Source organism: Merops nubicus, unplaced genomic scaffold (genome assembly GCF_000691845.1).
Source record: "Merops nubicus isolate BGI_N331 unplaced genomic scaffold, ASM69184v1 scaffold7441, whole genome shotgun sequence".
NCBI lineage: Eukaryota > Metazoa > Chordata > Aves > Coraciiformes > Meropidae > Merops > Merops nubicus.
Window position 1 is genome coordinate 98,811 of NW_008588943.1, and position 10,933 is coordinate 109,743.

The 10,933-nt window shown below is 40.8% G+C and overlaps 1 protein-coding gene across 3 annotated transcripts in view; it reads left to right on the plus strand.

Moving 5' to 3' along the window:
* The window catches only part of FAT1 (FAT atypical cadherin 1), a 100,572-nt gene extending 95,963 nt beyond the window's left edge, over window positions 1-4,609 (plus strand). For 2 of the 3 annotated variants that reach the window (XM_008949414.1, XM_008949415.1), the window contains exon 26: window positions 3,812-4,609. In XM_008949414.1, the coding sequence (XP_008947662.1) occupies window positions 3,812-4,437 (626 nt within the window). In that variant the 3' untranslated portion in view covers window positions 4,438-4,609. Of the gene's footprint in view, window positions 1-2,212; window positions 2,249-3,811 lie in introns of all 3 variants that reach the window. The other variant, XM_008949413.1, reaches the window with a different exon arrangement.
* The last annotated feature ends 6,324 nt before the right edge of the window (window positions 4,610-10,933 follow it).

Below are 10,933 nucleotides of genomic sequence, written 5' to 3' on the forward strand. Positions count from 1 at the left end.
GCTGAGAACAGGAGTAGTCTACTAGCAGTAGTCACTCCCCTTGTCTTCACATCAGTCTGTCTGTTTAGCAGAAAAAACGTACTTCCAGTACACAGCTGAGTTATACAGGCACACACATCCCTGTCAGCTTCAGTAGTTACTTGCTACTCAGCCTTACATGAGTATCTAAAAGGTATGTTTGGGTGTATACACATACACACATATTTGTGTGTATATGATATGTATTTGGAAGTGAGAAAGACATGAAGTAGACATTTTCAATAGAATTTTATTTCTTTTCTGTTAACATTTAAGAATTGACCCTCTGGAAAACACAAACTCTTTAATAGTAATAAAGGTGCCAGTGAGTCTATACAAATGCTAACTATGATTTGACTTAAAATTCTTTAAAGTTCCAGTAACATGCAAGTAACTAAGAACATAAAATTAATTATAGTAGCTAAAGATTCTTTTTTGGTTTATTTGAAGTGCATCCTAGCTAATGTATGCAGACACAAAAAAAAGTAGACAAATGCAAAGACTTCTAATTACATGAGACCATTTAATTAATGGTATCTATAGACAATAGTTCTCAGTGCTAAAAAATTGTAATGGGCAGTACTTATCAAAGGGAGATTTGTAAGACCAGAAGAGGCAGCAAAGTCTATCTGGGAAAATATTAACTAACTTATTCAGATTTTTTCTGATATTTTAATTGGTGAAAACTAAAAATTATGGATGCATCTCTCAAGTCAAAGTTGAAAGTCTTGCTTGGTGGTTTAGTATCACTGTAAGATAAATAAACATTTTATGCATTGCAGAATGTTCACAGAGAGATAAAAGTTGTTTGCTCAGCTACTTCTCAACACTTTGAAGTTTATACTCTTAATAAGCATTCCTTCTTTCAAAGCATCTTAGGTAAAGAGTTCTACTTTTGAGCACCCTCAGGAGGGTGCCAGTTTAAGCAGCAGAGATCTTTGCTCAAGCCTTCAGCAAGGTCAAGTTATGGGACAGATGGTCTGTTCCTTTAGCCTCCCCCGCTGGTTCTGTACAACAGGTATCCTGCATGTAGCTAGTGCTCTCTTAGGACAATTGTAGGCCTGTGTTCTCTGCACTGCTCCTCAGGGAAGGCTGAACCTCCATGCAAATCAACAATGCTGAGTGCAAGAGGCAATACAGCTCCAGTCTAGCAGATTGTCTCCTAGGAAGATGGGCACATCAGATTCTAGTTTGTTTCTGTATTTTCTGTTAAAAAGGTCTTTGCCTTAGAAGAGGACAGTACTGAGGTCTCCCCATTCCTTGGTAAAAGTGCTCTAAATCATAAGGCTGCAGTCTGCCTATTTGCTGTAGTTTTGCACACAGTTTCCCTAGGAAAAAAAAAAAAAATGAATAAAGGTCATCTAAGTAGACTAGTTGTCAGAACCTTCTACTGGAGAGGAGGCCAGAGATATATCAGTCTCAGACCTCAGACTGATACCTCCTTTTAGACTGGACAGTATTTTTCTTGTCTGGGCTAAGCAAGCTAAATTTAAAAAAAAAGACAACCTGACCCAAGAGTCAAATTCTGTCCCTCGAGTCTTTCAAGAGTAGATAAAAGTATCAATTCTTAGGATAAGATTCTGGTATTAGGATGGGAATTGCCCATCCTTACAGACCTGAACAGGGAACACAGGTTCCTGAAAAGAGAGAGGCTCAAAACCTGTCAGGTAACACAGGACAGTTCTATGCCAAGTGTAAGTTGTCAGAGTTGCTGTACCAAAGGGAGGCAGGTCTCCTAGTGCACAGTTTATGGAAGCCAGATACTAAAAAGAGTTCCCATCTTTGCATGAGATACTTGACAAGTACTAATAGATGCAGCTCTGTATTGAAAAACAAGAGGGGATACAAGGAAAGGAAAAAAAAAAAAAAACACACACTTAAAAACAGAGCAAGTCTTGCTACCCTTTTTAGCAGAAGTCCTATGAGGATTTCAGTGAACTACAGATTGCAGATTTTGCAACTGTGCAGCCATGTCCCAGGTGGGCTGTAAGTAAGGAGCTGTTCTACAGTTCAAGCCTAACAAAGGAGGAGTCCAAGAGGAAAAAAAAGCCAATGTCAGTACTGCTCAGTAAACTGGACAAAACCAGCATGAACATCATAGTGACAATCACTGTTTGTCTGCACATTGGTTCTACTATTTGATTCCTAACTACAGATGTTTTCTTCCTTTTTCTTCTCATTTTGCCACCTAAAGAATCTTTTGCTGTTCCTGACCTCAGCAATTCAAGAGGTGACTTCTGCATGCAGTTCATTGATGTTCACCAAATTATTTCTGTTAATACTTGGTTTTAACACGGACTGTCAGTTGCTTGCTATACATTTGTCTGCAGTGATTACTAGATTTGCACCTTATTACAAGTCTCTGTTTTTCTTGTTGATGTTCAGATGAGAAAAATATTTTTTTTTTAAATGAGATTAGGTTTATATCAGTTTCCAACAGATTATTACAAACTGACCTTACAAAAGAGGATCAAGTTTGGTCTTTTATAGAATCATTCTGGTTGGAAGAGACCTTTAAGATCAAGTCCAGCCATTAACCCAGCACTGCCAGGTCACCAATAAACCATGCCCTTAAGCACCGCATCTACATGTCTTTTAAACACATCCAGGGAAGGTGACTCTGCCGCTTCCCTGGGCAACCTCTTCCAGTGCTTGACAACCCTTTTGGGGAAGGATTTTTTTTCCTAGTATCTAATCTAAACTTCGCCTGGCACAACTCAGTGCTTTTTCCTCTTGTCAGCAAATAAGGTGTTCCAGCCTCCCTTCAGGTAGTCGTAGAAAGTGATAAGGCTTCCCCTGAGCCTCCTTTTCTCCAGGCTGAACAACCTCATTTCCCTCAGCTGCTCCTCCTAAGACTTGTGCTCTAGACTCCTCATCAGCTTTGTTGCCCTTTGGACATGCTCTGCAACTTCATGTTGTTCTTGTAGTGAGAGGACCAAGAATGAACACAGCATTTGAGGTGCAGCCTCACCCATGCTGAACAGAGGGGGACAGTCCCTTCCCTAGTCCTGCTGGCCACGCTGTTTCAGATACAAGCCAGGATGCTGTTGGCCCTGGCCACCTGAGCCCACTGCTGGTTCATACTCAGCCAGCTGTTGACCAACAACCCCATGTCCTCTTTTGCCAGGCAGCTTTCCATGTTTATGCATGATTAAGCTTGATTTTCCTGTTTTGTTCTTGTATTTGAATGTGGAATGTCTTTACTAATAGTCAAAGATTTTTATCAGAAGTGGGGCAGTCACTGTAGAGCTAACAGCATTTTGTGAAATTAACTTCAAAATTCAGTTAAGGGATAAAGTTGCTTTAAATGCTCTGGATACTTCACCAATTAGAAATTACTTTTTATGTAAGCAAAGCATGGTCTGTGTATGCTAAATATATTCTTAAGAAAACCAGGCAGCTGTTATCACCCTAACTGTAATTACCCAACACCAACTGATTAAGAATTTACCTGCACCAGGAAGGCTGTTGGTTCTTTGCTATCCAGTGAACAATTCTGTACCATTATGTGTTGTGACAGCACGTGCCATAGGTGACCTACAGCTCTTCCCAAGTATGTGAGATGTCTGAGAAAATAAAAGTTCAAGTGTGAATGCTGCAATATCTAATGCATGGCATAACGTAAAGTTGTGTTGAATGTCTTCTGTGGAACCGGGGCAAACTGCTCTCTAATTAACACAGTGTCCTAATCACAGTGATTGCGTTGTCTTAATACATGTGTTGACTTCCCCATTCAGACTGATTTGAAGACAAGACACTAATACTACCTTTTTTTTCAAATTTAACTTTTCAGGTTATCACTGGGATACGTCAGACTGGATGCCAAGCGTTCAGCTGCCAGGTATCCAAGAGTATCCAAATTACGAAGTGGTCGAGGAGTCAGCTCCCCTCTACACGGATCCAAGCGCCATCGACACAGACTATTACCCTGGCGGGTACGACATAGAAAGTGATTTTCCACCTCCACCTGATGACTTCCCTGCACCCGATGAGCTTCCACCATTACCACCACAATACAGCGACCAGTTTGAGTCAATACAGCCACCCAGAGACATGCCAGCCGTAGGTAGCTTGGGTTCTTCTACAAGAAGCAGGCAGAGATTTAACCTTAATCAGTACCTTCCCCATCACTGTCCTGCAGACCTGTCAGAACCTCAGACCACAACCAGTGGTGTCAGCGGCAGTTACAGAGAACCTTATGCTCCTTACACATTAGGGTACAATAGAGACTTTGAAGCACCCACTGTAGACAACATGTCCATGTCTGTGTATGCTTCCACAGCTTCATGCTCTGATGTGTCAGCATGCTGTGAAATGGAGTCTGAAGTCATGATGAGTGACTATGAGAGTGGAGATGATGGTCATTTTGAAGATGTGAAAATTCCTCCACTTGATTCCCAGCAACATACAGAAGTCTGACATGCTCAACAAAAGTGCCTGGACTCTAACAAACTTTATCAGTTCTAGAACAACTTTCAAGAGCTTTTTTTTATTTTTTTTTTTTCTTTTTCCCCAGCCCCAGCAAATGTTTTTTTTTTTTCAGTGAGCTAAACTGGCATGGCAACCTTGGATCATGCATTTCATTTCACTAACTCAGCCTGTTTCCATTTCCTGACCTACTGTAATTACAGTTCCAAGATTTCCATCAGCTGTGCCACTTCTGGACATCTTTTTTGTACTTACATTGTCTATGTTAAAAAAAATCACATACCACTTCTCCATGTTAGCATGATGCATATATTTATATAGTTCTAATGCAATTAATTTTCTCCTACTTTTTGTAAATTTTATGTACAGTTTTGATTTTAATAGTTTTAACTAGATTTTGTAGATATTTTGTGAATTTGTTTTCCACTGAAACTAGTGGTGTTAGTGTGCCATTAAAAACTAGCACCCTGACTTCTTATAATCAGTGCATCATGGTATGTATTCCCCCAAAACCTGAGGTTTGACATTTCATATAAGAAAAATTCAACATATTCACACAATTCCAGTTGTACATAGGTTAGGTCTGATATTTTTCTGGGTCAGCTACATGGAAATGTCTTAAATGGGTTGCTGTATTTTAGAACTGTAAACATTTTTTTCCCTTCTTGGAAAGTGTGTTGGGGACCCTCTGCATATCAGTTTAGAACCAAAACCACCATGACACAGTTTTTATAGTGTCTGTATATTTGTGATCCAATGGTCTTGTAAAGGTTTTTACTGAAAATTACCATTAGCCAGTCTTTCTTACTGACAATAAATTATTAATAAAATACTTTAGCTTTCCTCTGTGTATCTCTATTATATAATATACCATTGACAAAGCATTCAGTGCAGCATTTTTAGGTCTGTATATGTTTTGTACTGTATTAAGTTACTTGCTCCAAGCAACACATTTTCCTCTTCTCAGAAATCAAACTGCAGCTATGTTAGAGATGCTCCACTAGATGGCAGTGTGTGTCTACATAATGGTGTTTTAACAGTAATTGGGCCAGTCTGAATAAAGATTGATGGGTATGAAATTTCAGTAGCCTTTTCAGTAGTTTGCATTTTTCTTTAAACAGTGTCAGCTATGTAAATTACTGAGTATTTTTTCTGAAGTCCCAAAAATACATACAGGGAAAACAACAAGCTCTTTATAGTAGTTTCTTCCTTTCTTAATCACCTGAATAGTTGTTTTCATGGATAGTTGTCCCTTGATTGTGCATTTGCATGCCGAGATTTTTGTGACAGTTTCTGAGTTTGTGACAAATACATTGGCATTTTTATGCAATTATATTTCATTTGCAGTTTCTTGCATTGAGTTCACACTAGAAGTTTACCTTGAAGTCAAGACAAGATACAGTTTGCCTGTATATTATCCAGCTGCTTTTCTGTCTAGAAAAGAGCAAAGCCTCAAAGTTCTCTAGTGTGAGTTTGCTCTAGTGGTAAACTAAAGGAATAAGGTAACTGTCTTCTACCTCTTGCATGAGGGATTTCTGAGCACATTAGTGAATTTTTCATACAGCCTGGAATCCTTCCAGCTCTGCCTCAATATTTTTTTTTTCCCCTGCTGTGTCAGATTCTGTAGCCTGCAAAGGTACAATATTAGGTTTGCTCAGGTGTGAGAGCTAAGCCTAGGCCTCCCACCATCGAGGGGAACAGGCTACTGGCTTTGTACTTAGAGTGCTGTTTATGCACAAAATGAAACAAGTCCCAGCCTGGCAGCTGTTGAAGGGAAACGGGTCAATTACAGGACAGAGCCAAGAGCCAAGCACAGACATCTGTCATTGTTAACTTGCCTACATACCGGTAAGAATCTCATGACGTGTAAAACGGCTAAAATCAGTGCGTTTAAAACCATGTTCTGGCTGTAAGCTGTAATATTCGTGCTGATAATGAAGAGCCCAATGTTACAATTTAATAGCTTTAAAAGAATCTTACAGAACTGTGAGTAAAGGGTATCATGGACTTTATAGTAGTCAGGATTTCTGCTCAGGATTACTTGATACCTCGCTTCTCAGTAGCAATGAACTTCAGAAGTCAGTGAGGAACACACTGCACAGACTTGCATCATTTCCCAGCTGGTAAAGATCCACAGTAAGGATGAAAGCCTACCCTACAAACACATTCCCTTAAGTTGCTCATTTACAGCAGAAAAATGTGAAAACATTTTTATAACAGAGAAGTGTAAAGGACAGGAATATTACTTAAGCATACTTTTATTCAGTGCTATGGACTGAAGGCTAATGAACATCATACTGAAAAGGAAGAATGTCTCAGGAATCTGCAAAAAGACTCCTCTTAAGTCATTAAAGCTTGAAGTCAGCATAAGAAAACCTTATGTTGAAAGCATCAGACTCCTTTTTTCTTGCTTTCCCCGCCCCTTTCTCTTCACAAGATCTGTGCTCTTAGGCAGCATGCAACACCCGGGTTATACTTCACAGCATAAGGCAGGGCATCATGGCAGTCACTCATGGAAACAAGTCTCAACTCCACAACAGCTTTGCAATTGGTGAGTAAAGAAGGACCATATCAAACAACGGCTCCTTTTGTAGAAGCATCAGGAGCTATTGTTCCCTAATTCAAGTCCAGTAAGTGCAGTGAAACCTGTTTTCTCCACACAGAGATACAACAATACAAGACCAAGCTGATGATGTTTTTAACCCAGATAAAACACTGATACAGCACAGCATTGCTGTTCAACTCAACAGTAGTCCAAGCCATTCAAAAGCAATGGCCAGATTATTTTGTGAGCCAAACATTTTAAAACTGGGCATTTCAGTGAAGTCATACATTCAAGTCCTCATAGTTACTGTATTTTACCTAACTCCTTATGTAGATTTTTAAGTGGCTAGAGGTAAGTACAAACTTCATCTCTCAGCTTTTGTGTAGTTTAAGCATATCTGTATTAAAAGGTCTTAAAGCAACACCCTGAATCACAGAACAATTGAGGTTAGGAGGCATATCTTAACTGTATCCAAGAATGGAAACTAAAACCTGTTTGGGCAACCTACTGCAGTGTTCATCCAGCCTCACAGTAAGAGTTTGAAAGACATGAAACTACATCTGAACATATATTTGTGCCTATCGCTTCTTGTCCTGCCACAGGACTCCACTGAGAAGAGCCAGTCTGTTGTCTTTATGTCTTCCCATCAGATATTTATAAAAGTTAGTAAGCTCCCTACCAAGTCTTTTCTGGACTGAGCAGTCACAGTTCTCTCAAACTCATGAAAGAGGCTTCAGTCCCTAAATCTTATTAGCCCTTTGCTGGACTCAATTCCTTGTCTTTACTGCACAGAGGATGTGGAAGTCTTTTTTTTGTATTTTAAAATACTTTTGAGCTAGTAGAGTTTAGCATTTTATTGAGCAGATTTGAATCTAACTCATTGCTGTTCTGTCCAATCCACATTTTATTTGAAGTATATGCAATGTCATTTTGCCTTGGAGCAAAGAACAAATTGCAATTCTACCTGATTAACAGTATTTGAGGTAGAAACAACAGACAATCCTGTAAAATTTCTTTCGGTCACTATTTAAGATTCACACCCAGTCTGAGGGCTCCAGGACAGAGGCATACACTCACAAGGAGGAACATAACCAGAGAATAACAGCTTTCAGCCCCTCCTCCAAGGATATTTACTCAGATTGTTTTTCCACTGCTCCCTGCTCTATTCATTACCTCCATGAAACAAGTACTCTTCCAAGCAACCAAGTCTAAGGAGAGTTCCTGTACTGCCCAAGGGATACAAATCTGAATCCACTAGAGCTAAATACATGATTTCATCAGTCTCTTAACTGCAAGACAAGATCCACACTTTGAGGCAGAGTTGGAAGAAGGAAGACACCATCTCTACCTTGAATCTACCTGTAACACCCTTGAAGACAGTTGCAGGGATTACTCTCTGCTCTGACAGAGGTCACGTCTGACACCCATCTGCCAGCAGAGACCAGTGCTGGATAGGTGCAGTTCACCAAAGCACCTAGGATGAGTCCTGACTCTGTCTTCACAAGCTCTGTCCAGGTCACAGCTCTGCACCCTAAGCAGTAGCTGCCAACTGCCACACCAAGGTACCTGAAGCCTCCACACAAGGAGCCCATGCACTTCACAGCAAAGCCCTGCACGCACTCCACGCACAAGTCAGAAAGCCAAGAGGCAGGTGCCTCAGTTCTTTTTCATAGTGCTTGCCAATTTTCATAATTAAACAACTTTCCAGCCCACACAAGCCTTTGTAAAAATTTTAAAAATATGAAGCCCCCATTAAACAAAGCACACTTAAGCTGACATTTTGGCAGCATTACTCCTTCCACAGCTGCAACGGGGGACAAAACAGAGGAGCACAGCACAATATCCAGTACAGCTGCAAAGCTATGAAATGAGCTCTTTGCTAGTATCTTAAAGACAAAAGCTTAAGAGAAAGCTCATTAGAATTATTTACCTTACATGAGGGGAAAAGAAGTTTCTGAACTTGCTGATAATCAAAAGCTTATTGATTACCAATGCCCAACATCCTTTGCTAAACCTGATCCATGGAAGCGTCCCAATCATAACACAAATTTAAAATACAGAACTCAGGCATTTGCAGCAGTCACAGAAGAAGGCAAAATAGTAAGCCTTGTCAGGGGCTCAGTTTTTCTTTTATGTCTGGAGTAGAAACCTTCAGTGGGAGGGGAAAGCACCGAGAAGCCCAATTATGTGAATGAGTCACATACTATCATTAATCCCCAGGGTACCAACTGGGAATATGCTAAGCAGGATGAATTGCTTTCAGAGTTTGCATTTAACTTTGAAGAAATACACAGGGAAAGATTATGCTGCTGCATCAAAAAGTTTCCATTTCCTAATTTTATATCTTCTTCTAAAGAACTTGAAGCACTGACAGTAATTTATAGCATAAAAGTTCAAATGCTTCCTGTTTAAACAATACTTAATGATGGCCTTGTAGATAATAGAAACTTCTGCTTTGAGTTTCACTCGGGGAAAAAAAGACTTCAACTCATTAAGGAAAGGCAAAAACTATAATTAGCCTAATAACAAAGCCTTCTTCCCTTGAGTTAGATTAGACACTTAAAAGGAGCTCTTGAGGTGGATAATCAGTGAAAGATGTTGGGTTTAAACACTTCTGAGAAAGCCAGAAAGCCATCTGACCTTGGCAACAGGAAAAGATCATAGAATGGTTTGGGCTGGAATGGACCTCAAAGATCATCCGGTTCCAACCACCTTGCCAGAGGCATGGACACCTCCCACTAGACCAGTCTGTGCAAGGCCCCATCCAGCCTGGTGGTGAACACATGCAGTGACAGAGCATTCACAGCTTTCCTTGGGCAACCTGCTCCAGTGTCTCACCACCCTCAGACAGAGCATGTGCCTTGTGTCCCAAAAAAAAACCAAGAGCAACAAAACAGTGACATAAAAAAAAAAAAACCAAACACCACACAAACCACAATGCCACCACTACAACCAGCTTAACAGCTCAGAGCCAGACATGCACAAAAGCAAAATGTGAGGGATTCTAAAAAGCAGAGGAAGACAGCTACTGAAAGTAGAGAGCGGCTGAGGCAAAGAGGGGTTTTGCTGTTAGTCCAAAAAAGTATATCCTAACAGCAGTTTCAAAATCTTTTAGTAGGCCATGCCTTAAGTATTTTAGACACTAAAATTTATAGCCTACAGGCTTTCTCTGATTTAATGTGGGCTAATTCTTGCTCAGTGTGTCAGCTTTCTGAGAGCTAGATGCAGACACGTGTTCCTCAAGTTAAGGTCCCATCTTGCTTTGGAGATTGCAAACCTTTCTGGGCTGTCCTTGATAGCCTTCCTGAAAAGGAAAAGAATTTAGACTTAACAGAGATGCTAGAATCCATATGTATCACTGTACTGTTGCCATGTCTTTCCTATCAGCCACACTAGAAATCCCACAACCAGTACTTAACATTAGGAGGAAGTGGGGCAGACTCAAGATTAAGCCTCTTCAGTCCCATGGGGACAGCAGCTTGTTTCCCCATCCATTTCCTCAGTTCTACTCGAGGTTAATAAATCCTCTTGCCACACCCCTGAAAGTCTACGGCCACTTCCCAGGTTAGGGAAAAGTTCCACCCCTCTTAACCCCGCAGCAAAAGTGCACAGGAGGGAGGGCTGCATTTACATTCCCAAAGGCAATGGTGTTCACACGTACTGTTAAAACAAGTGGAGAAACGCACTTGCATTAAGGGGCTGATATTCAGCTCAGACTGTACCTGGATACAGATACTACTGAGTCACCCCTCAAACCAGTTAAATGCACAGTTATGCTGCGCTTTAAACACCAGAGATTATTTCCCTATGTCTGTGTCCCGGTTCGGCTGGGGTAAGGTCGGTGTTTCCCCTGCAGTCGGGCGGGAGCTCCAGCCCCGCACACAGCCGGCCCCGCCGGGGGTTATTCACTGCCACGCTGACACCGTGCCCGGAGCAGCGGGG